The 27,150-nt window shown below is 44.5% G+C and overlaps 1 protein-coding gene across 1 annotated transcript in view; it reads right to left on the bottom strand.

Moving 5' to 3' along the window:
• Positions 1-27,150, bottom strand: part of LOC124622379 (protein white-like) — a 247,111-nt gene that overhangs the window by 34,550 nt on the left and 185,411 nt on the right. Inside the window, exons 11-12 of the mRNA XM_047148067.1 lie at positions 8,243-8,348; positions 1,874-2,042 (exon numbers count right to left, since the gene is read on the bottom strand). Of these exons, the coding sequence (XP_047004023.1) occupies positions 1,874-2,042; positions 8,243-8,348 (275 nt within the window). The remainder of the gene's footprint in view (positions 1-1,873; positions 2,043-8,242; positions 8,349-27,150) is intronic.

Raw genomic sequence — 27,150 nt, 5'->3', positions numbered from 1 at the left:
TTTTCCGTACGGTATTGCTGCCTGCCGTTATAAACGGGTGAAAATCAGGCGCTTGTATTGACTATACGGGAGCTGGTGGTGTAAAATTACATTTGTGATTGAGTCTCACTTGTACTGTGACAATTAAGAGGCGAGAACTGAGGTGGTTTCATTAGGTCTGGTTCTTAGCTGTGCAACTAAGGGAGTCAGTTATTTGGGGTAACTGAGGGAGCACCATTATGTTGGTCTAAGTGATACGTTCTCCACGTTTTGTCTATGGCTTTACGAATCGAAATCGTGGGGGAGTACGTGCGAGTAATTTGCTATTGTATTGATGGCTATGTTGTAAAGACTGTTCTTTGGTGTCTTAAATCACGCGCTGATTTGTAGCCAATCCAAGCAAAAGTTACCACTGCTACTTGCTTACGTGCTACTGTCCTTACGATTGGCGTTGTTTGTATTTTGATTGTGGGTGTGCTCACGTTTAAAAAATAAATTACGGCTACTATTCATAAGGGTTGTCTACTAAGGAAATTGCTTAAGCTTTTATCATATGCTGGTCTGTTTGCCTATCACATTGGCTTTCTATGCAGTAACTGAAGGAATGTGTATGGTGGTTCAAGATTGTAGGCTGACTAGTATTTGAACTGGTGTTGAGCTTAAGGACGAGATCAGCATCCCGCAAACCCGCACGCTGCGCGTGATTAATGTTCCGCTATTGGGGAGCCGGCTCTCTGTTCTTGGATTTTGTAAGGATACGTGATGAGTGCACCGCTGTAGTTTTTCGTGTGCCAAATTGCGGGGTGTCGGTGCCGTCCTAGGGCTAGACTTGTGATGTATGCTGTGTTGAAAGGGAATTAACTGTACCAAACTTAAGAGAGCTTTTAGTTTGTTTTAGGTCCGTACATGGAATGATGTTGATATTTTGTCGATTGCGGCAATAACTTCCTGTGTGGGGAGATCCTCTGAGGGACTGCAGTCAGTCCATCTGAAACGTGCTCCTTAAAACTTGGGACTGCAGCTCTCTGATGTTATATATTACTGTTTAATATTAAATGTCTTGAATGTAATATGGTTGTTGAGGATTATGTAATTAATTTTGATCGCTGGTTCCTTAAAGGAAGTATTTCGTTTTAAAATATGTGCTCGGTCAGAGCCTATTTAAATATGATTTTAACTCATTATTCAAATTTTCAGTCTTGCTGTCTTAAAAGGCTTTCAGTTAAATTATTGCTATTTGCCTGTTTAAATCTTTGCGTGACTTAAAGGAAAATAATATTATTTTTTTAGTTTTGTACTGATTGTTCCTTTTGGGTAATACCTGACTTATGTGTTCAACAAATGAGTGTCTAGTCAATAGTGATGCACTGTTCTATCGCTAGCCCACCCCTTCCACTCCACAGCCTATTGAGCTGCTTTGTGTCGAAATTGTGTTCAGAACACCCCTCTGACCTGACACCTCAGGTGGTGCACGCGTACGTCGAGAACTTGTCTGCGCAGCAATCGCCGACACAGTGTAGCTGAGGCGGAATAAGGGGAACATGCCCGCATTCGCCGAGGCAGATGTAAAACCGCCTAAAAACCATTCTCAAACTGGCCGGCTCACCGTATCTCGATCCAAGTCCGCCGGGCGGATTCGTTACGGGGAGCAGGCGCACCTTCCCGCTCCGGAAAGCCGTGCGTCAGACCGATCGGATAACCGGGCGGGCAACTATTAAATTAGACGAATAATCAAAGTGTTTGTTTGTCTTGGAAGCCGTTGGATAGTCAACCTTCAATTGGGATCGGGTGGTCCGGATTACCGTTCCTAGTCGTTTGGCAATACAGACGGAGGGCAGCACCAGGCTAGGGTGGGGCTAAGCGCGGCCGCGCGCCGGCTCCAGGCGGGACGCACCTCGTCGAAGTCGACCGTCTGCAGGACGACGTGGCCGCTGACCGGGCACGTGGCGTTGCTGGAGCACTCGATGTGAGGCACGCCGGCCCACTGGTTGACGAACATGGCCTCGTTGCCGTAGCGGAACCACGACAACCGCGCCAGCCACTCCAGGGACGCCGGCACCGACCTGCCCAAACAACAGTCCCACTCACCAGAGTTGAGTTATACCACTTTGGCTCTCTGCGGCTCATTGTTGCATTTCATTGTTGTCGAAAAGAATACGTAGCCTCCGTTCATCCGAATGTTCATTAGAGTATCGTATAAATATTTGAATGTAGATCACTCAAGAACTTTTCGATATATATATATATATATATATATATATATATATATATATATATAGGCAGTTATGAGAGTCGAGGAACATGAAAGGGAAGCAGTGGTTGGGAAGGGAGTGAGACAGGGTTGTAGCCTTTCCCCGATGCTGTTCAATCTGTATATTGGCCAAGCAGTAAAGGAAACGAAAGAAAAGTTCGGAGTAGGTATTAAAATCCATGGAGAAGAAATAAAAACGTTGAGGTTCGCCGATGACATTGTAATTCTGTCAGAGACAGCAAATAACTTGGAAGAACAGTTGAACGGAATGGACAGTGTCTTGAAAGGAGGGTATAAGATGAACATCAACAAAAGCAAAACGAGGATAATGCAATGCAGTCGAATTAAGCCAGGTGATGCTGAGTGAATTAGATTAGGAAATGAGACACATAAAGTAGTAAAGGAGTTTTGATATTTGGGGAGCAAAATAACGGATGATGGACGAAGTAGAGAGGATATAAAATGTAGACTGGCAATGGCAAGGAAAGCGTTTCTGAAGAAGAGAAATTTGTTAACATAGAGTATTGATTTAAGTGTCAGGAAGTCGGTTCTGAAAGTATTTGTATGGAGTGTAGCCATGTATGGAAGTGAAACGTGGACGATAAATACACTCCTGGAAATGGAAAAAAGAACACATTGACACCGGTGTGTCAGACCCACCATACTTGCTCCGGACACTGCGAGAGGGCTGTACAAGCAATGATCGCACGCACGGCACAGCGGACACACCAGGAACCGCGGTGTTGGCCGTCGAATGGCGCTAGCTGCGCAGCATTTGTGCACCGCTGCCGTCAGTGTCAGCCAGTTTGCCGTGGCATACGGAGCTCCATCGCAGTCTTTAACACTGGTAGCATGCCGCGACAGCGTGGACGTGAACCGTATGTGCAGTTGCCGGACTTTGAGCGAGGGCGTATAGTGGGCATGCGGGAGGCTGTGTGGACGTACCGCCGAATTGCTCAACACGTGGGGCGTGAGGTCTCCACAGTACAGTGGTCGGCGGAAGGTGCACGTGCCCGTCGACCTGGGACCGGACCGCAGCGACGCACGGATGCACGCCAAGACCATAGGATCCTACGCAGTGCCATAGGGGACCGCACCGCCACTTCCCAGCAAATTAGGGACACTGTTGCTCCTGGGGTATCGGCGAGAACCATTCGCAACCGTCTCCATGAAGCTGGGCTACGGTCCCGCACACCGTTAGGCCGTCTTCTGCTCACGCCCCAACATCGTGCAGCCCGCCTCCAGTGGTGTCGCGACAGGCGTGAATGGAGGGACGAATGAAGACGTGTCGTCTTCAGCGATGAGAGTCGCTTCTGCCTTGGTGCCAATGATGGTCGTATGCGTGTTTGGCGCCGTGCAGGTGAGCGCCACAATCAGGACTGCATACGACCGAGGCACACAGGGCCAACACCCAGCATCATGGTGTGGGGAGCGATCTCCTACACTGGCCGTACACCACTGGTGATCGTCGTGGGGACACTGAATAGTGCACGGTACATCCAAACCGTCATCGAACCCATTGTTCTACCATTCCTAGACCGGCAAGGGAACTTGCTGTTCCAACAGGACAATGCACGTCCGCATGTATCCCGTGCCACCCAACGTGCTCTAGAAGGTGTACGTCAACTACCCTGGCCAGCAAGATCTCCGGATCTGTCCCCCATTGAGCATGTTTGGGACTGGATGAAGCGTCGTCTCACGCGGTCTGCACGTCCAGCACGAACGCTGGTCCAACTGAGGCGCCAGGTGGAAATGGCATGGCAAGCCGTTCCACAGGACTACCTCCAGCATCTCTACGATCGTCTCCATGGGAGAATAGCAGCCTGCATTGCTGCGAAAGGTGGATATACACTGTACTAGTGCCGACATTGTGCATGCTCTGTTGCCTGTGTCTATGTGCCTGTGGTTCTGTCAGTGTGATCATGTGATGTATCTGACCCCAGGAATGTGTCAATAAAGTTTCCCCTTCCTGGGACAATGAATTCACGGTGTTCTTATTTCAATTTCCAGGAGTGTAGTTTAGACAAGAAGAGAATAGAAGCTTTCGAAATGTGGTGCTACAGAAGAATGCTGAAGATTAGATGAGTAGATCACATAACTAATGAGGAGGTATTGAATAGAATTGGGGAGAAGAGGAGTTTGTGGCACAACTTGACTAGAAGAAGGGATCGGTTGGTAGGACATGTTCTGAGGCATCAAGGGATCACCAATTTAGTACTGGATGGCAGCATGGAGGGTAAAAATCGTAGAGGGAGACCAAGAGATGAATACACTAAACAGATTCAGAGAGATGTAGGCTGCAGTAGGTACTGGTAGATGAACAGGCTTACACACGATAGAGCAGCATGGAGAGCTGCACAAACCAGTCTCAGGACTGAAGACGACAACAGCAACATATACAGGGTGTTACAAAAAGATACAGCCAAACTTTCAGGAAACATTCCTCACACACAAAGAAAGAAAATATGTTATGTGGACATGCGTCCGTAAACGCTTACTTTCCATGTTAGAGCTCATTTTATTACTTCTCTTCAAATCACATTAATCATGGAATGGAAACACACAGCAACAGAACGTACCAGCGTGACTTAAACACTTTGTTACAGGAAATGTTCAAAATGTCCTCCGTTAGCGAGGATACATGCATCCACCCTCCGTCGCATGGAATCCCTGATGCACCGATGCTGCCCTGGAGAATGGCGTATTGTATCACAGCCGTCCACAATACGGGCACGAAGAGTCTCTGCATTTGGTACCGGGGTTGCGTAGACAAGAGCTTTCAAATGGTCCCATAAATGAAAGTACGAGGGTTGAGGTCAGGAGAGCGTGGAGGCCATGGAATTGGTCCGCCTCTACCAATCCATCGGTCACCGAATCTGTTGTTGAGAAGCGTACGAACATTTCGACTGAAATGTGCAGGAGCTCCATCGTGCATGAACCACATGTAGTGTCGTACTTGTAAAGGCACATGTTCTAGTACTACAGGTATGTAATCGTGATAACGTGCTCCATTGAGCGTAGGTGGAAGAACATGGGGCCCAGTCAAGACATCACCAATAATGCCTGCCCAAACGTTCACAGAAAATCTGTGTTGATGACGTGAATGCACAATTGCGTGGGGATTCTCGTCAGCCCACACATGTAGATTGTGAAAATTTACAATTTGATCACATTGGAATGAAGCCTCATCCGTAAAGAGAACATTTGCACTGAAATGAGGATTCACACATTGTTGGATGAACCATTCGCAGAAGTGTACCCGTGGAGGCCAATCAGCTGCTGATAGTGCCTGCACACGCTGTACACGGTACGGAAACAACTGGTTCTCCCGTAGCACTCTCCGTACAGTGACGTGGTCAACGTTACCTTGTACAGCAGCAACTTCTCTGACGCTGACATTAGGGTTATCGTCAACTGCACGAAGAATTGCCTCGTCCATTGCAGGTGTCCTCGTCGTTCTAGGTCGCGAGTCATAGGCTGGAATGTTCCGTGCTCCCTAAGACGCCGATCAATTGCTTCGAACGTCTTCCTGTCGGGACACCTTCGTTCTGGAAATCTGTCTCGATACAAACGAACCGCGCCACTGCTATTTCCCCGTGCTAATCTATACATCAAATGGGCATCTGCCAACTCCGCATTTGTAAACATTGCACTGACTGCAAAACCACGTTCGTGATGAACACTAACCTGTTGATGCTACGTACTGATGTGCTTGAAACTAGTTACCTTCCTTCAATTGGGCCAACTGGCGGTGAATCGAGGAAGTACAGTACATACTAACGAAACTAAAATGAGCCCTGACATGGAAATTAAGCGTTTCCGGACACATGTCCACATAACATATTTTCTTTATTTCTGTGTGAGGAATGTGTCCTGAAAGTTTGGTCGTACCTTTTTTGTAACACCCTATATATATATATATATATATATATATATATATATATATATATAGTGTCCGAAAAGACTTTCCCTGATTACATAAATTGATAACTCAGGCTAGAAGTAAGATACAAATATGAAACTTGTGTCGGATTGTTTGCAACTATCGAAGTTTTTTTTCTGTTTTAGGTTCGCAGTACGTAAGTAGTGGATCAGGTGCAGTGCCCAAGAAGCCATGTTAACCAATCAGGAGAAGCCACAGTGTGTCCTGTGGTACCATGAGACACGATCACCAACCACAGTGCACAGACACTTCCAGGCAACATTTGGAAGGAATCCACCTGATGTCAAGAGCATTAAAGTCTGGTATGAGAAGTTCAAGAACACAGGATCGGTTGCTGACCTTCCGAGGTCTGGTCGACCGAGAACCTCAGCAGACAGGGTGGAAGCTGTAAGGCAGTCTTTTCTGCGAAGTCCGAAGAAATCGGTGCGCAGGGCCTCATGTGAATTACAGATGCCAAAAAGCTCTCGCCATTACATTTTACACAAACGTTTATTGTTTCGTGCATACAAAGTGCAAATCGTTCCGGCCTTGTTGCTCAATGATACTGCACGTCGATATGACTTTGCGGTCGAAATGTTATCACGTATTGAGGACGATGATGGTTATCTCAGACGAACTGCCTTTTCCGACGAAGGGACCTATTTTGTCAGTGGAGTAGTGAATCGCCATAATAGCCATAATGTGCGCATTTGGGGTTCACAACCCCCTGACGAGGGGCACCAGAGGCAGTCCAAAGGAGAATGTTTGGTGCACGCTATTACACGATCGAATTATCGGGCCATTCTTCTTCGCTCAGGCTACCATCACATCTGCAGTGTGTCTGGACATGTTGCAACTGTACGCTGTTCCTCAGCTGCTTCAGTATCACCCCGATGTCTTGTTTCAGCAAGACGGTGCACCGCCTCATTGGGGTTTGGACGTCCGTGCCTATCTCGATATGACCTTTCCTGGGCGATGGATTGGTCGTGATGGGCCAACGGTCCACGCTCTCCTGACATAACCCCATTAGATTTCTTTTTATGGGGTTATGTCAAGGAGGAGGTCTACCGAACACGTGAACCAGATCTTGAAACCCTGCGGCAACGGATAACCACAGTTGTTGAATCGATCCATCCAGTGATGTTGGCTAATGTGTGGACGGAAATTGAATATCGCCTAGATGTGCTACGTGCTACCAAGGGTGCTCATGTGGAAGTTTACTGATGTGTGAAAAAAACTTTGATAGTTTGTAAACAATTAGACACCAGTTTCATATTTCTATCTTACTTCTAGCCTGAGTTATCAATTTATGTAATCAGGGAAAGACTTTTCGGACACCATATATAGAGTTCGTTAGTGTATAGTGTAAAAGTCTAAATTAAACTGATCAGTATTCCGAATGTTAATTGTAGCGAAGCGATTTTGACTATTTTTCGTCCGTGACTGTCTCAAGAAATATGTAAAGTTTTTTTTTTTTTTAAATTACCGCTACCAGTCACAAACTTTGTCAACTATTGCATTATTTATTTATTTAGCGACATGTTTCGAGGGAATACCTCATCTTCAGGCTAAATGGCATTACAAAAACAACTTTATAATAAGGTCATACCAATGTTACATAGCCTTTTCGTAAATGCTGTGGTCATCCTGGGGAAGAAGAGAAAGTAAGAGGCGATGTCACTTTGGAAGCTGGACTGATGTTTGCACGAAGATGTTTTGTAACGGCCGCTCACTTCGTTCTTGTGGCGTGGCAGTCTCGTTGTGATGCGCTGATGTGTTTCCATTTCCGTGGCTCTCTTGGTCACATCCCTCGAAACATGTCGCTAAATAAATACGTAATATAATAGCTGACAAAGTTTGTGAGTGATAGCGGTAATTTAAAAAAACCTTACATTCTAATTATAGTGTACTCCACAAATCTGAAGTGAATCGTTTAAATACTTTTCGAGACTTTTTGCAACAAATTAAACAACGAATTATCGTTGTATAGCACTCTGGTTAAAACTATATCTGTGTCTGCGCTTTCGACTAGAAGCTTTATATTATGCACTATAACTAAGTTCTTGTCGTTGGGCTAAGCGTGGACTCACCTGACGTTTAAGAAGAAACCGCCGAAGAGCAGGAACGGGAAGATGAGTGGCTGCGCCATCGACATTGCCACCGAAATGCTGGAGCTGACGCACGACACGAAGTAACCTGCCAACAGCGCAAAGTGCGAACCGTTACACCGCCAGCAGCGAACCAACCCGTCCAGGAGCGCTCGACATGAGCGGACCGTAAAATCAGAGGAGTCTCCGTTGCCCTTTTTACTCTGAGCGGAGCGGTTGTTCCCAAAGTGTTTCTCCTCTCTTCCCATTTCAATTCATCTTAGAATAGTTAACAGGCACCTCGGACAACCATTTAGGCCCCCCTCACCCCCTCCCCCCCCCCCCCCCCCCCACCCCAGGCATCACAATGAAACCGTGAAACGCTGCATCTAGTATTGATAACGCTCTCGGTCTGGCGAGGAAGAGAATCCACAATTTCTTCAGCCATGCCACAGCCGTTGGAGTGCCAATGACTGATTACTAGATGCCGTTGTGCGTGGAGCTAAAACGTTGAGGGTATGTTGATTACTACGTCTTAACCATTGTCATAAATAGCCACAATCATTTATGGGAAGTGGTTCAAATTTCGGCGAGGGTCTGCATTTGGGCTAGCTAGAATTTTCGTACTGAGAGGTGCTGCAGGAGATGTAAAAAAGCGCTTCAGATCATTGCAGATTTCTGCGAAACTGAAACGTCAGTTCATTGTCGTATGCGACTATAATCAACATGTACTCAATTTTGACCATCTTGAAACTTTTGCGGGCATGCATTCTGTGCCGGCCGCGGTGGTCTCGCGGTTCTAGGCGCGCAGTCCGGAGCCGCGCGACTGCTACGGTCGCAGGTTCGAATGCTGCCTCGGGCATGGATGTGTGTGATGTCCTTAGGTTAGTTAGGTTTAAGTAGTTCTAAGTTCTAGGGGACTGATGACCACAGCTGTTAAGTCCCATAGTGCTCAGAGCCGTTTGAACCATTTGAACCATGCATTCTGTATTTTTAATCGAGTTTCCGTGTTTAAGAAGAGCCTGCTTTCTAATATACCTTGTTAAGGGCAAGCTAAGCTCTGAAAATATCTTCAGCTTTAATATCTCCCATTTTACGTTGTTTTGCAATTAACCTAAAAATTACGTAGTAGTAATGGTCTAAATGATGACTGTAGACAGATATTGGACCATTTTTATCTGATTTTATCCTTCAGAATATCCATAGCAATTATTTAAAGATGAAAGTTCAGAACTATTACAAAATTCGGATAATAAAATACTGAAGCTTTTCGTTCGGACGTAGAATTTAATTCCAGTTGCCAATTACGGCAGGGCAAATTTTCATTCATTATATACGATAGAACCTGCAGTCACTTTCATTTGTTCAGAAGTCCGATTGTCTTTTCTAGCTTCAAGGCTAAGTTTCATATAGTTAAAGTCAATATTAAAGGGATTAAAGAATTAAACAAAAGGAATTGTTTCCAAGCATTCTGTGGGCTGTTGCTACTCGTGGTTCGTTACTGTTCTGAAAGTAATAGGAAAAAAATGCTTGAGGTTTTTCCAATAATTTACTAGAGACAAAATTCAGTGAATAAGTCAATGATAATGTTTGGGCCCCAGTTATTACGTTTATCGTTGCCGTAAGTGGAGTAAATAGCATGCAATGGTATTTTACCTGTCGATTGAGATCTTAATTAATTAAATCACAATTAAAGACAGAAAATATAACTCAAAATCAGAGAGATTACTGTGTCCAGAGCATATCCATCGTCAAAATGTAAGAGAAAGAACAGCATTTTGGCACCGAGAACGTTGAAAGGAACATATTATTTCGTGTTCACGGTAACCTAGACGACTGGTAGAAAAAATTACCACCAAATCGTCACAGAACCGCCTACAGTATGAACTACACCCTCCATGCGCTGTGAGTAAAACGCACCATCGGTCTGTCGGTATACTCGATGACTTGCGTCCTTTGTAAACAAGCAAATTTCTAACGAGACAGATCCCGTTATACGCTCCATTCAGCCACTGCCCAGCTCTTTCGTCGTTTCGAACATTGAAGACGTGCATCTCTATGTGAGAAATCGCCTTTCGCCCAGTACCCAACTCCAAATGTCCACTGTACGTTCACTCTAAATGTGGTTGAAACGGAACTGCATTCAATGACAGCAGCAATTCTGGGGTGATTTGATGTTGTCATTCACATTCAACAACTCTACGGAAATTATTTCAAAATTACATTTAATATTCGTACATTATCTTAAGGTGCTTTATGTGTGTTGCATTTCTCGTGGTTATTCGTTAGGACGTTCTATCAGTGTTGCTGGCCTCCATTTCTATCACTTATTACTTACCGCGTAAAAAAATTTTTAGTACTGACACCACAGGGGAATTAATAGTACACGTTACTGTGAGGAAGTAGGTTTCAGTTTGAATCTTCACTGCATTTCTAATTGGTTCTGCAGTGATGTTCTGTAGAATTGACTACATGCTTCCTTTGCATGAATGAAAGTTAAAATAGAATTTTATTTAATTGCCTGAAGTTTCAAGACGGCGCACAGTCTACTGCAGAGTGAAAATTTGTTGTAGAATATTACTATTACTGGGAGTTATTGCGTTTATCCGATACTATAAGAGAAAAGAATGGTAAGTGCAAGTAAATGTCTTAAGAGAACTGGCGACCTTTTCTTTGCCACAAAAATGAGTAGTGTCTTTCCCGTGAGTAAAGACGCAGTGAACTCACTTACTGCTGTAGTTGTATAATTTTCCACGTATAGAACAGCTACTCAAAAGCGGTGAATTTGACGTTGTACTGTTAACATAAATAAAGTCTGTTTCTCCTTATCCATAATTCCAGGCAACACAAACGCAGTTCAACGTCTTTAATTTTCGAAGAAGCGATAGATAATGCTACAAAATGTCTTGCGATACAATCAGTTTCAAGTTAATTATCTATCAGTATAAAGCTCAAACGGGAATGAGAGGGGACACTATAGTGGGGCCTACAGACATTGACTAGTCGCACTGTCTGCAGTGACGGTTCACAAGAAACCGTTTATACAGTATTGTCTGTATCTTATACAGAATTATCTATCAAGATGGTTGACTGCTACTGTACCAGCTCCACCGCGTAAACATTTGGATAAGACATTACAATCCTCCCGGATTCCCGGGTTCGATTCCCGGCGGGGCAGGGATTTTCTCTGCCTCGTGATGGCTGGGTGTTGTGTGCTGTCCTTAGGTTAGTTAGGTTTAAGTAGTTCTAAGTTCTAGGGGACTTATGACCACAGCAGTTGAGTCCCATAGTGCTCCGAGCCATTTGAACCATTTTGAACCATTGCAATCCACCGTACTCGATCCCCTCAACCCTCAATAAGAATTAATTAACGTGCTCTTCCTCCCTCATCCCCTCCCACATGAGGACTAAACCGAAAAGATTCCATTTCTAATACATTTTTTTCTATTTGTAATACATTTCTTTCTGACTGTCATAGCTGGTTTGTAACCAAATAAAATTACCTCACAAGCCACTCATGTTTTTTCTACTATTATAGCATACTTACATCTGTCTCAGTTTCCGCTTTTAACTGTGGTACACTCCTTATTGTATAACAAACAGACAGAAGATGATTTCGCTGCGCAGGGTGATTCAAAAAGAAAGACCATACGTCAGTTATTTACTACAGACAAACTATTAAAGATAGAAAGCCATTGTGCTTGTCAGCGGATAGAGGAAAGTTCAGAGTCTTATATTCATACAGGCACGTCACGTAGAAGGTGCAATTAGATGAATGACGAACACTAACTTCACTTAACGAAGGTTTATTCAGAACTTGCACATTCAAGAGCGCGGAACGAACTGCCTCCGATCCGAACACATATAGTATATATACAGTTACAGAACATTCCATTGACATTTGTGCATACTTCTAGAATGTACTCGAACCGAATATAGAAATTAAAAGTTTACAGTGCAGATGAGTTTTGAACTCACGGTCCTCCATGCAAAGTTTATTATCATAACCACTACACCACTGTGCTACTCAGATTCTTCTGCGACATTGCTCCCTCCTTAAGAGAACAGCGTGTAGGTGTTACGTCGTTCTAGTCCGGGAAAGAGTCATCGGTCCTGCATACTCGGACTCCCGATGAGTGGTGCTCGTCCTGGCGGTAATCTTAGAACTTCTTTTGCCGCTACGCTCTTCGTCACCTTTCCGCTTGTTGCCTGTCGCTGGAACTTCGAATTTGCCCTGGGTTGCAGGATCTTTATAGGGCTTCATTCGATGGACGTGGAACGTATCTCTGATCTTTAACTTCGTAAGTAACATCAGACAACTATCTTATAACCTCATAAGGTCTAAAATAGCGCCTGAGGAGTTTCTCAGAGAGACCAACCTTCCGAATAGGAGTGAAGATCCAGACGATGTTACCAGGCTGGTAGACAACAGGGCGGTGGCTCGTGTCGTACCTTCGGCGATCGTTTTCTTGAGCCTGCAGTGTACGGAGTCGAGCTAACTGCCGAGCTTCCTCAGCTCTGATTAACACCTGGCCGATGCAGTCGTCGTCCACGTCATCAGGGTGTAACGGAAACACAGTGTCCATCGTCGTAGTCACCTCACGCCCATGCACCAGGAAAAAGGGCTTAAATCCTGTGGTATCTTGTTTGGCTGTGTTGTAGGCAAACGTCACGAAAGGTGGCACCTGATCCTAGTTGCTCTGCTCAACACTGACGAACATTGATAGCACGTCGGCGAAGGTCTTATTAAGGCGTTCAGTAAGCCCGTTAGTTTGCGGACGGTAGGCAGTCGTCATGTGATGAGTAATATTGCACCGACGATTTATCTCTGTCACAAGATTCGATTGAAAAATTTTCTGTCGATCCGTAATTAGCGACCTTTGGTCACCGTGTTTTAATACAATCTCTTCCACGTTGAATTTGGCTACCTAGGATGCTTAGGCTGTTTTCACGGCTTTTGTAATAGCATAGCGTGTCAGATAATCAGTGCAAACAATAATCCATCTATTGGACGTTGGAAATCGTCACAAAATGTCAATCCCAACACCCTGGAAAGGCGTTTCGGCTGGTGGAATTGGTATGAGTCGGCCAGGTAGTTTCTGACTTTCTCCTCTGGCACTCTCAACAGTGCGACACATAGTGACGGTCACTCCTAAATAAACCTGGCCAGAAAAATCTCTTGCGGATTCTATGTCTTAGTAACACCTAAATGTCCGGCCTCAGGTGCGTCATGGAATTTCTGTAGAACACTTAAGCGCATGTATTTAGGAATCACCGGTAGCCACCTCTTTCTATAGGGATCAAAGATTTTCTTGCAAAGTAATCCATTAAGTACCTTAAATTGTCCTTTCACATCCTCTGACCGATTTAAGGCAAGCATAGTTTGAGATATCTTGGCTTCTTTCTTCTGCTCAGCAGAGAGACCCCAGAATGCAGCGAGACAGTCACTATCTTCATCAAAGTCTTGATGATCTTGCACAGGTGTTCTTGAGAGAAAGTCAGCATGTAGGTGTTTTCTTCCACTTTTGTACACTATGGTATCGTCATACTCTTGAAGATGTAGTCCCCACCTTACGAGTCGTCCTGAAGGATCCTTAAGATTTGTCAACCAACATAGTGTATGATGGACTGTAAAAACTGTGAACGGCCTTCCATAGAGATACTGTCGAAATTCGAACATGGCCCAGATCACAGCAAAACATCCTCTTTCTGTAGTTGGATAGTTTCTCTCGACTTTTGTAAGTGGCCGAGAAGCATAGGCTATAAACTTCTCTTTTCCATCCGAAATTTGCACCAGAACAGCACCGATGCTATACCCACTAGCATCTGTGTGTAGTTCTGTAGGTGCTCTCTCATCATACAGACCAAGTACAGGGTCAGTCGTTAGAGCCTTTCCAAGCACATCGAAAGAATCTTGTTGAGCACCACCCCAGGCAAATTTAGCATAAGGTTTTAATAACTCTTGGAGTGGCCTGGCTTTAATACAAAAATCTTTGATAAAACGACGGTAATAAGAACATAATCCGAGGAAGCTTCTCACATCTCTAACACTTTTAAGAATGGGAAATTCCGTTATAGATCTCACCTTTTCTGGGTCTGGCTGCTCACTTTCTTTGACACAAGGTGTCCAAGTATTTTGATTTGTTTTGTTCCCAAGAGACACTTTCATGGATTGTTTCAGTTCGCCTTGTTGGAGACACGAACGGCCTCCAGCCTTTTTATGTTTTCAACAAATGTCTCTGAGAACACTACAATGTCATCTAAATAACAAAGACACATAGTCCAGGTGACATAGAAGATTATCCATCATTCGTTCAAACGTTGCTGGTGCATTACACAAACCAAACGGCATTACCTTAAACTCATACAGGCCCTCAGGGGCTATGAATGCAAATTTCTCACCATCCGCCTCATCTACTTCGATCTGCCAGTATCCAGAGTACATGTCCAGGTTGAGGAAAACTTATCCCCCTTCAGACAATCTACTGTATCGTCAATTCGTGAAAGAGGGTAAACTTCCTTTTTAGTTATCTTACTAATCTTCCTGTAATCAACACAGAAGCGCCAACTGCCATCCCTCTTCCTGACGAGAACCACTGGTGATGACCTTGGGCTCTGCGAAAGCTGAATGATTTCTTCATCATTTTCTCTACCACGTCGTGAATTATTCGACGTTCCGTTGCCGACACACGGCACGCTCCCTGGCTTATTGGTTGGTGGTCTCCAGTGCTAATCCGGTGCTAATCCGGTGCTCTTCAACTGTGGGTTGAAGCATTCAGAGAACTCTTGAAGAATGGCAAGTAGCTTCTTCTGTTGTTCCTTAGTGAGATATCCTGATAGTCGAGCTAGAAAATCTTGTCTCGTAGTGGTAGCGCTAGTTTCGCTCACAGACTCGGCATGGGAGGTTTGTATGACGCTCAGATGTTCTGCAATCAACGACTCAGCGTTTGCTACGCACATACGTCTCGGAAGGATCTGCGGTTCTGGACGACAGTTAACTATCCACAACTCACCGAATCCGTTCTTAAACGAGACGACAGAGGCTGGGATTCTTCAGTGGTATGCTGACATTCCAGTACAAGATCCATGGGTTGATGTATGGCATAATGCATGACAGCTACCTTTCTAGCGCTGACTGCAGGAATGATCATTTCATACAGTACACATAGTCTCCATACACTCATATGTGGATCTTCCAGTTCTCAGTATCTCATCTCGTCTAGCATCATCTTCGAGCGACCACAATCTATAATTGCCTGAGAAGCTTTCAAAAAGTCCCATCCGAGAATGACGTCATGACTACACTCTTGTAAGACGATGAATTCTAAGGGCTGTGTATGGCCACCTATCCCCATAAGAATGGTACATCTTCCTGTAGGTTTTACATATTTCCCATTAACCACCTTCAGCAGAGATGTTTTGCTGTCGACGAATACGGTTTTCTGCAACTGGCGACGGTACTTCTCCGAAGTGACTGAGTATGATGCTCCTGAATCCACAAGAGCTTGGGCTTGCCTTTTTGTAGTGATCGACGGCGGAGGATTTTTCTCTTCTGCGGCCTCACCTCCAAGGAAGGTCGTACCCTTTACTTTTCCAGGTTGCGGCGGTTAGGTGATGGGCTGGAGCTTCTAAGCGGCGATGGAGACCTTGATCGGCGTGTTGGGGAGCGTTCTCTCCAGCGGCTAGCTTGCGTCAACGGTAGCTTAAGTCGTCCTTCACCCACATCTTCTTCTTCATCTTTTTCGTCCCGGAGTTGGCGTCTGCTAAGATCGGTCTGCTGTCTTCTGGCGCGGGCGTCATCAAATATCCGCCGCCCATCTCGACAATGGCGCATCACATGTCCCGGTCGTGTGCAGTGGAAACAGACTGGTTGGTTATCCTGGGTCCTTCAAACGTCAGTCTTCCTTGGCGCTCAAACAGGTTCCCCATGCCGCATTGTAGGAACGTAACTCCACCTGGGTCTCGACTTTTTCACCGTTTTAAATGTAAATGAAGAACGAGAGATTGGGTTCAATGTCTGTTCCACTTCCTCCCTTATGATCTCTTCAAGCGTCTTGGTTTTTTTCTCGCTGTACAATCCAAGTGCTTTCTGAACTTCCTCTCTCACTATCTGACGAAGAACACTTGTGAAATTAGTTTCTTCCTCCATCACTGAAATCGATACGACGTTTGGAATGCGTTAAAACTTCTTGCTTGTAATTCATTTTTGATGTATTGTCTCGATATACTGGCACCATTTTTTGAAGTCGTCTGCTGTCGAAACCTCCTTCAGGAGTAGTTCTTGATACACGCCCTCAGCAACACCCTTCATGAGATGTGCAACCTTCTTTCTCCTTCATTATAGGATCCACTATTTTACACAGCTCCAAGACGTCTTGAATGTAGGATGCTGTAGTTTCTCCTGGACGCTATGCCCTGCACTTTAATTTACCTTCAGCCTTGCACATCTGTCATTGTGTTTCGACGAAATACACTCCTGGAAATTGAAATAAGAACACCGTGAATTCATTGTCCCAGGAAGGGGAAACTTTATTGACACATTCCTGGGGTCAGATACATCACATGATCACACTGACAGAACCACAGGCACATAGACACAGGCAACAGAGCATGCACAATGTCGGCACTAGTACAGTGTATATCCACCTTTCGCAGCAATGCAGGCTGCTATTCTCCCATGGAGACGATCGTAGAGATGCTGGATGTAGTCCTGTGGAACGGCTTGCCATGCCATTTCCACCTGGCGCCTCAGTTGGACCAGCGTTGGTGCTGGACATGCAGACCGCGTGAGACGACGCTTCATCCAGTCCCAAACATGCTCAATGGGGGACAGATCCGGAGATCTTGCTGGCGAGGGTAGTTGACTTACACCTTCTAGAGCACGTTGGGTGGCATGGGATACATGCGGACGTGCATTGTCCTGTTGGAACAGCAAGTTCCCTTGCCGGTCTAGGAATGGTAGAACGATGGGTTCGATGACGGTTTGGATGTACCGTGCACTATTCAGTGTCCCCTCGACGATCACCAGTGGTGTACGGCCAGTGTAGGAGATCGCTCCCCACACCATGATGCCGGGTGTTGGCCCTGTGTGCCTCGGTCGTATGCAGTCCTGATTGTGGCGCTCACCTGCACGGCGCCAAACACGCATACGACCATCATTGGCACCAAGGCAGAAGCGACTCTCATCGCTGAAGACGACACGTCTTCATTCGTCCCTCCATTCACGCCTGTCGCGACACCACTGGAGGCGGGCTGCACGATGTTGGGGCATGAGCGGAAGACGGCCTCAGGGTGTGCGGGACCGTAGCCCAGCTTCATGGAGACGGTTGCGAATGGTCCTCGCCGATACCCCAGGAGCAACAGTGTCCCTAATTTGCTGGGAAGTGGCGGTGCGGTCCCCTACGGCACTGCGTAGGATCCTACGGTCTTGGCGTGCATCCGTGCGTCGCTGCGGTCCGGTCCCAGGTCGACGGGCACGTGCACCTTCCGCCGACCACTGGCGACAACATCGATGTACTGTGGAGACCTCACGCCCCACGTGTTGAGCAATTCGGCGGTACGTCCACCCGGCCTCCCGCATGCCCACTACACGCCCTCGCTCAAAGTCCGTCAACTGCACATACGGTTCACGTCCACGCTGTCGCGGCATGCTACCAGTGTTAAAGACTGCGATGGAGCTCCGTATGCCACGGCAAACTGGCTGACACTGACGGCGGCGGTGCACAAATGCTGCGCAGCTAGCGCCATTCGACGGCCAACACCGCGGTTCCTCGTGCGTCCGCTGTGCCGTGCGTGTGATCATTGCTTGTACAGCCCTCTCGCAGTGTCCGGAGCAAGTATGGTGGGTCTGACACACCGGTGTCAATGTGTTCTTTTTTCCATTTCCAGGAGTGTACTTGCGCAGTTCCGCCTGGAATACTTCCCAGTTTGTGAACGTCTCCTCGTTGTTCTCTCACAATTGCTTGGCAGTGCCCTCCAAGTAGAAAAATACGGTACCCAAACATACGGTGTCATCCCTTTTGTTAAATTTTGCTACACGCTCATGTTCCTTCAGACACTTGTTTTCATCTTGGCTATCGTCACCAGAGACCCCGTAAGAATGTCTCATACGGTGGCTCACAGTTGTTGTCATCGTAACGTCCACTGCTTCTTCTGTCTCCGATAGATTGCGATCTTTTGAATATGGCTCGAATTCAGGCTTCTCGCAACGTCGGCTCTGTCGTGGTCTGATGGGAGACACGGTGTCGTCGATAATGTGTGGTATCACAAGTTCCGATACCCAGCGTCTCCACCAGAGTAATGTCACGAAGAAGAAGGAGTAAGCAGAGGAATGACGAGCACTAGCTTCACTTAACGAAGGTTTATTCAGCACTTGGACGTACAAGAGCGCGTAGCGAACTGCCTCCGGTCCGAACACGTACAGCACATATACAGTTACAGAACATTCCAGTACAATGATTCTTGACGTTTGTGGATACTTCTAGAATATACTCGAACCGAATAAAGAAATTAAAATTTTACACTCCAAATGAGTTTTGAACTCACGACGCTCCTTGAAATAGTTTAGTATCATAACCAGTATACCACTGTGCTACTCAGCTTCCTCTGCGACTATATACTTAACATGAGCAGCTTGCGCTACTCAAGAAACGAAACGGTAGTCAGTTTCATTCCACATACGAATCAGCAGGCCCTTGTTCATTCGATAGCTTCAACAATTAGATGCCGCAGCTCTTGAAGAGTAGCTGCCATAGGTGGGAAAACACTGTCTTTTATGTACCCCGACAGAAAAAATATCGCTATGTGTGACATCTGGTGACCTGCGACACCAAAAGCAATCAACAATATCTTATTGTTTATCTCTACCAATCAAACGTTGTGGGATGGTGGTGTTAAGATAGTGCCGCACCTAAAAGTAATAGTGAGTCGGTGCGCTGTCATGCATAAAAATGAAATCATTGAAATCATCGTGAAGTTGAGGAAACAACCAATGTGTAATGTTCTTGTTACAGTTTACTCCGCAAAAAGGAAAGGTTCATAAACTTCGTGAACCGTAACAGCAGTACAGACATTCAGTTTCAGTGAGTCTCTCTCATGTTCGACGACGGCTTCAGGAATTCGTAATCCCCAAATTCTTACATTACTTCGTTTTACTATAGCACACAACAGGAAGCAAAGAGTTATCTTAATGGAGGCAGGTGTAACAGTAAACTGAGACTGGGGAAATGGCTCGGTCCTCGGGCCACTGATTTTCCTGATCTACATTTTTGATCTGCCAATTAGAATTAACGACAGAGCAAAAATAGTCATGTTTGCGGAATATTCGAGTTTTCTGATCAAGGATCCCAACTCCACAATGCAGGATACAGCGCTGACAGTCACTAACCAAGTACAAAAATGGTTCACGGCAAATAGCCTAACCCAAATTTTTCAAAACCTAACATTATACAATTTCAGATAGTACATAAAAAAAATTATGAAACCCCACACACGAGATTCCTAGGCATCCAGATAGACAACCACCTAAGATGGACAGAGCAAAGTGATCAGCTGGACAAATAAACTTAGCGCAGCGTGTTTTGCCCTGAGTGGGATTTCTCACCTTGTTAACAGAAAAATATTGCTTTTGTCATATTTTGCACGTTTCCATTCTGTATTTTCCTATGGTATCTTCTGGGGTTGAAAGAGTCTTCAAACTGCAAAAAAGCAGCAGTGAGGTTGATGTGTGGGATCTCTAACAGAACAGCACGCAGAGATCTCTTTGACTCTGAGGACTCCGATTAAAGTCCATAGGAGAGCAACCAAACCAGCAATAAAAGTATATAACAAACTTCCCAACAGTATGGAAGAAGGAAGCTGACAACATGCAGGTATTCAAAACGAAACTAAAACCATTTCTCACAGAACAAACTTACTATAAAATGAATCAATTCCTAAAGTAATAAGGCATACTTTTGAGTAAAAATAGAGTAAAGAAAATCTTTACTTATGAAGACAAAATTGTGTACTTCTAACATAAATTATGGCGATAAAATGTAAATTTATTTATATATAGGTCAAAATGTGTACTACAATTTATTCTACACTATTAGTGTTCACGTGAACTTACTTCTGTGATGAAGATAAAAATTTGTCCTTAATTATTTGCTGGATGTATTCCAATCTCTGTCTTCCTCTACAGTTTTTGCCCTCTACAGCTCCCTCTAGTACCATGGACGTCGTTCCCTGACGTCTTGACAGATGTCCTATCGTCCCGTCACTTCTCCTTATCAGTGTTTTCTCCATAATCCTTTCCTTTCCGTTTTTGCCAGAACCTCCTCATTCCTTACCTTATCAGTCCACCTAATTTTCAACATCCGTCTGTAACACATCTCAAATGATTCGATTCTCTTATTTTCCGGGTTCCCACAGTTCAAATGGTTCAAATGGCTCTGAGCACTATGGGACTCAACTGCTGTGGGCATTAGTACCCTAGAACTTAGAACTAGTTGAACCTAACTAACCTAAGGACATCACAAACATCCATGCCCGAGGCAGGATTCGAACCTGCGACCGTAGCGGTCTTGCGGTTCCAGACTGCAGCGCCTTTAACCGCACGGCCACTTCGGCCGGCTGGTTCCCACAGTCCATGTTTCACTAACATACAATGCTGTGCTCCAAATGTACATGATTATATATCTCTTCCTCAAATGAAGGGCAATGTTTGATACTAGAAGACTTCCCTTGGCCAGAAACGCACTTGTTGCCAGTGCTAGTCTCCCTTCCACGTCCTCCTTGCTCAGCCCTTCATGTGTTTGCTGCTTAGGTAGCAGAATTTCTTAACTTCCTCGTGGTCACCAACTATGATAAGTTTCTCGCTGTTCTCATTTCTTCAGTTTGGAACCGCGCGACCGCTACGTTGCAGGTTCGAATCCTGCCTCGGGCATGGATGTGTGTGATGTCCTTAGGTTAGTTAGGTTTAAGTAGATCTAACTTCTAGGGGACTGATGACCTCAGATGTTAAGTCCCATTCTGCTCAGAGCCATTTGAACCATTTTTTTGTTCTCATTTCCGCGACTTCTCATTAGTTTCATTTTTTTCGTTTTACAGTCTATACTGTGTAGTCGTTAAACGGTTCATTTCATTCAGCAGGCCATATAATTCTTCTCCACGTTCTCTGGAGATAGCAGTCTATCAACAGATCTTACCATGGATATCCTTTCAACATGAATTTTAATCCAGCTACTGTAGGTTTCTTTCATCTCACTCGTCACTTCTTCGTTGTACAGATTTAACAGTAGGGGCGAAAGACTAAACCCTTGCCTTACACCCTTTTCAATCCGAGCACTTCGTTCTTAGTTTTCGACTTTTCTTGTTCCCTCTTGTTTCTTGTACATAGTATATATGAAGCGTATTTCCCTAAGCTGACCCCTACTTTTCTCAGAATTTCTAAAAACTTGCACCATTCTACATTGTCGAACGCTTTTTCCAGGTGGACAAATCCTGTAAACGTCTCTTGATGTTTCTTCATCCTCGCTTTAATTATCAGTCGCATCAGAAGGGCTTCTGTGGTGCATTTGACTTTCCTAAGCCAGACTGATCGTGATGTAACAGGTCCTTAGGTTTCTTTCCCATTATTCTGTAAATTATTCTCATCAGCAACATTGATGCATGAGCTGTTAAGATGATAGTGCGACAATTCTCACATTTGTCGGCTCTTGCAATCATGGGCATTACGTAAATGATGTTTTCCCGAAAGTCTGATGGTATATCGCCAGTTTCATAAATTCGACACACTACCGCGAATAATCCTTTTGTTGCCACTTCCTCCGAGGAATATACGCCAAACTATATCTGCGAAGTATAAGAAATTGATGAATAGCGGGAGGCGTGCAGCCGCAATAACCACTGTGTCCGGATGGCTCAGTGGCCAGAGCTTCTGGCTAGTAAGAAGGAGCTCCGGGTTCGAAACCTGGCCCGCCACAAATTTCCAACTTTCCCCATGATTTTATCAATGACCGCTTGCAGCCAACGTCTGTAATTCCTTTGTGTCTTAAAAGATATAAACACGTTGCTCAAGTATCTGGATAATGGATGGTTTTGAGACGGCTGCGCTTTGCTTGTTTCTAGCAACCTGACGACTGCACCACAGGATTTTATGTTTTGGAATTTGCGTGGAGACAATCGATAGTTCAAGTGCAATGTGCATTCCGCCGTCGATTCAACACGATGCCGCCTCTGTTCAAGTAGATTTATACCTGGCTTACAAAATTCTTGGAAGCTGGTTGCTTATGCAAAGGGAAGTGTGATGAAAACGTCGAGTGTATCCGACATGCGTTCACTCGGAATCCTTGGAAGTCCACAAGACGCCTGCAAACTCACAAGTTGCAGCTACTGTAGCACTTGCGTCCCAGCAACTATAAGAGGAGGTAAGAAATTTGCATTTCAGTTCTCTGTGATATGGCAGAGGGCAGCTTTTCCGAACGATTCACCTTTTCAGCCGAATCGACGTTTCATGTATCGGGTGATTTAATTTGATTTTTTATTTGGTCCTGTTGATTACATGTTGTACAAAGACTCTACAGGTAGTCCGCATCTCATAGTCTCGCGGTCGCGTTCTCGCTTTCCGAGCACAGGGTCCCGGGTTCGGTTTCCGGCGGTTGCACTGAGCAACGGTTGGGAATTTGTACGGGCGCTGACAACCGCGCAGTTGACCGCCCACAAACCAAACATCACCATCACTCTACTAGTAATACAGCACAAGTCAAGTCATACGAAGTCAAGTAATACAAAATTATGTGAGCACTTTATATATACTACAAAAGTTTATTTTCAATGAAAAATTGATTTTGGACAATATTACCGCTTGCATTTTACTGGCAAAAGTTCAAGTGAATGCTTAAAACAGCAGAATGAACGGAAGTACACATTTTTATCTCAGTGCCACAAATAAATAATGAAATTTACGTTTTGTTGTTATGTGTAGCCTGGTCGGATGAATCAAATTTTCTTGTTACTCCAGGCCGACAGGCGAACCCAGATCGGCAGTCAACCAGGCTTGAAACAAGCATCGATTCCGTTGGGGGACATTCACCTAGGCTTCCATGGAGAATGTGATACTAATTGACAGCTGTAGACTCTGTGGGCATCACTGACGGTCCCCCTGCATCCCTCTGCGTTTGGTATCTTCCCAGACGGGATGGCACCTTCCAGTAGGATAACTGTCATGTGCTGCAATGCTTTGAGAAGTACGATGGTGAACGCTTCGTATCTTGGCAGCGAAATTTGCCTAATCTGAACCAGATGGAACACGTCTGGTACGCTATCGGGTGCCAACTCCGTGGTCAGCAACCATCGTCCCACAATACACCCAAACTGGACACGTGGCGCTAAATACTCCTAGAAAAATTACAAACGACTTTGTCTGATCGAATGCACGCAAAATTGCCCTCTTTCTTAGTCACAGCTCAGTTCAGGCACTTTTGCAACTGGAATCATTGCAAATCTTGGGGAGAGACTAATAAATAAGTTGACATATTTTGGATATTTTCATTAAATAATGTTCTGGAGTAACTCATCTTTAAGGAAAAATTATTCATTTCCCAAAAAGGTGCGGGAAGAGAAATATGTGGGTCTCAGCAATGATCATCTTATACACGCCTCTTTAAGGAGTCGACAATTCAGACTAATGCTTCACGGTATATTTATTCTCTCATGAAGTTTGTTGTAAATAATCCACTGTAGTTGAAACGGAACAATGATGTACGTAATTACAGTACCAGAAAGAAAAATGAGATTCATTACTTCAAATTATGGTTGTCTTCGGCACAAAAGGGGTTCACAATGCTACAGCTAAAATCTTTGTACGCTTACCTAATGATATAAAACGTCTGATAGACAGAAAAGTCAAATCAAGAAACTGAAAAAATTTCTCCTTGACAACTCCTTTTATTCCGTAATATAATTTCTGTTATTGTAATGTGTGAAACGTGGTGAGTACGAATTACTAACTCACATCAATATACTTAAAAAATAAAAAAAGAGAAACCTTATAAATGTCAACATATATCTATACTTACAAATTAATTTGCGATTGAATGTAAAATGAGACGTCCCACAGCATAACGATGAAACGAACTAACTAAGTCTTCTGAGCGGTGTAATGTGGTCTGCCACGGATTCCTCTACTGTGCCAACCTCTTCAGCTCAAATTAACGCTTCCTATATCCTCAATTATTTGCTGGATATATTCCAATATCTGTCTTCCCCTACAGTTTTTGCCCTCTACAGTTCTCTCTAGTATCATGGAGGTTATTCCCTGATTCCTTGACAGATATCCTATCATCGTGCCTTTCTTCTTGTCACTGTTTCCCACTTGTTCCTTTCTCCACCGATTCTGTGCTGAACTTCCTCACCCATTTCCTTATCAGTCCACCTAATTTTCAACATTCTCCTGTAGCAACGCACCTCAAACGCTTCGATTGTCTTCTGTTCCGGTTTTCTCACTGCCCATGTTTGACTGCCATACGATGCTGTGCTCCAATCGTGCATTCTTAGAAATCTCTTCCTTAAATCAAGGACTAGGTTTGATAACAGCAGGCTTCTCTTGGCCAGAAATGCCCTCCTTGCCTGTGGTTGTCTTTATGTCCTCCTTGCTTCTTTCGTCACGGGTTGTTCTGCTTCCAAGATAGCAGAATTTCTTAACGTCGTCTATTTCCTGATCGCCTATTCTTAAGTTAACTTTCTCGCTGTTCTCATTTCCCAGCGGATATTACTTTCATCTTTCTCGATTCACTCTCAGTCTATACTCTGTCCTCGTTAGGTGGTTCATTTCATTCAGCAGGCCATGTAATTCTTCTCCACGTTCACTGGAGATACCAGTCTATCAACAGATCTTATCATGGATATCCTTTCAACATGAATCTTAATCCAGCTATTGAAGCTTTCTTTCATCTCACTCTTCACTTCTTCGTCGTGTTGCGAATACATAGAAAGATAGATCCCTTATCATTTAGCTACAAAATAGCAGGTCAGCGACTGGAAGCAGTTAATTCCATAAATTATCTGGGAGTACGCATTAGGAGTGATTTAATATGGAATGATCATATAAAGTTGATCGTCGGTAAAGCAGATGCCAGACTGAGATTCATTGGAAGAATCCTAAGGAAATGCAATCCGAAAACAAAGGAAGTAGGTTACAGTACGCTTGTTCGCCCACTGCTTGAATACTGCTCAGCAGTGTGGGATCAGTATCAGATAGGGTTGATAGAAGAGATAGAGAAGATCCCACGGAGAGCAGCGCGTTTCGTTACAGGATCATTTAGTAATCGCGAAAGCGTTACGGAGATGATAGATGAACTCCAGTGGAAGACTCTGCAGGAGAGACGCTCAGTAGCTCGGTACGGGCTTTTGTTAAAGTTTCGAGAACATACCTTCACCGAAAAGTCAAGCAGTATATTGCTCCCTCCCACGTATATCTCGCGAAGAGACCATGAGAATAAAATCAGAGAGATTAGAGCCCACACTGAAGCATACCGACAATCCTTCTTTCCACGAACAATACGAGACTGGAATAGAAGGGAGAACCGATAGAGGTACTCAAGGTACCCTCCGCCACACACCGTCTGGTGGCTTGCTTAGTATGGATGTAGATGTAGTTGTAGATGTAGATGTAGATGTACAGATTGAACAGTAAGGGTGAAAGACTAAACACTTGCCTTACACCCTTTTTAATCGGAGCACTTCGTTCTCGGTTTTCGACTTTTCTTGTTCCCTATTGTTTCTTGTACATAGTGTATATTAAGCGTCTTTCCCTAAGCTGACCCCTACTTTTCTCAGAATTTCTTTTTTCGGTTTACTCTCTATCAACAGTGTGTATTCATTAGATTGTCCATTCCATTCAACAGATCGTGTAACCTTCTTCACTTTCTTTGGGGATAGAATTGTCATCAGCGAATCTTATCATTGATATCCTTTCACCCTGAATTACTATCCCTCCCCTGAACTTTTATTTTATTTCCGGCATTGCTTCTTCGATCCATAGACAGCAGGGGCGAACGACTGCATGCGATCTTACACCAGTTTTAATCCGAACATTACGTTCTTGGTCATCGAGTCTTATTGTTCCTTCCTGATTTTTGTACATACTTTACATTACCCATCTTTCCTGTAGCTTACTCATATTTTTTAGGTTTTCGAACATCTTGTCCCATTTGATACTGGTGCTGTTCTGGCTGCAAAACGTGAACCAACACACCATTAACGAAGTGGTAACGGTGTTTTGGCTCATCACGGCGTTTGTGGAACCAAGCCTATGTTCACAAACCTGTGTCATCATGCACTTCCCCTTCTTCTTCTACCTTTATAACGTTCATAACAACCTGTACCTGAGTACACCATATTGGGTGCGCGTATCTCATACAAATGTGCCCACTAACTTCCGATAAAAACTGCTCAACTATCCCGAAAACAAAAAACGCTGTTCACAATTTAAAGATGTGCAATAGGATATTGCGAGTCTACCGTACATTGTCGTCGACTTTGCTATTATCATCGGAAGTAAAATGTTATTGTACTGGTTGTAAAAGTTACTCGATAGTCACATACAAGTATTTCTTGAGCTGGGAATGAAGTATCTAAACACATAAAGAAAATGTCATAGCTTCGTCGGTAATGTCCGTAACTGGGTATCACATAACCGTTCACGATGTGGCCCATTGTTTGTATTTCGACTGATTATTGGCACTTAAGTTCATACGTGACATAAAAGAGCCTTAGCGTATTACGAGAGGCTTTCAACATGCAATAAAACACATTTTTTTCTGTTAGCAGGATGGTTTTCTTCAGGATGCCAATACAGCGTATTATTTGTCACTCTAGGTTACAAAACTCTGTATTTCCATATAATTTCCGTTCAGTGTGACGGTCTTACG

The sequence above is a fragment of the Schistocerca americana genome, chromosome 7 (genome assembly GCF_021461395.2).
Source record: "Schistocerca americana isolate TAMUIC-IGC-003095 chromosome 7, iqSchAmer2.1, whole genome shotgun sequence".
Lineage (NCBI taxonomy): Eukaryota > Metazoa > Arthropoda > Insecta > Orthoptera > Acrididae > Schistocerca > Schistocerca americana.
Note: the sequence above shows the minus strand (reverse complement) of the source record. Positions and strands in the feature narration are given on the sequence as shown.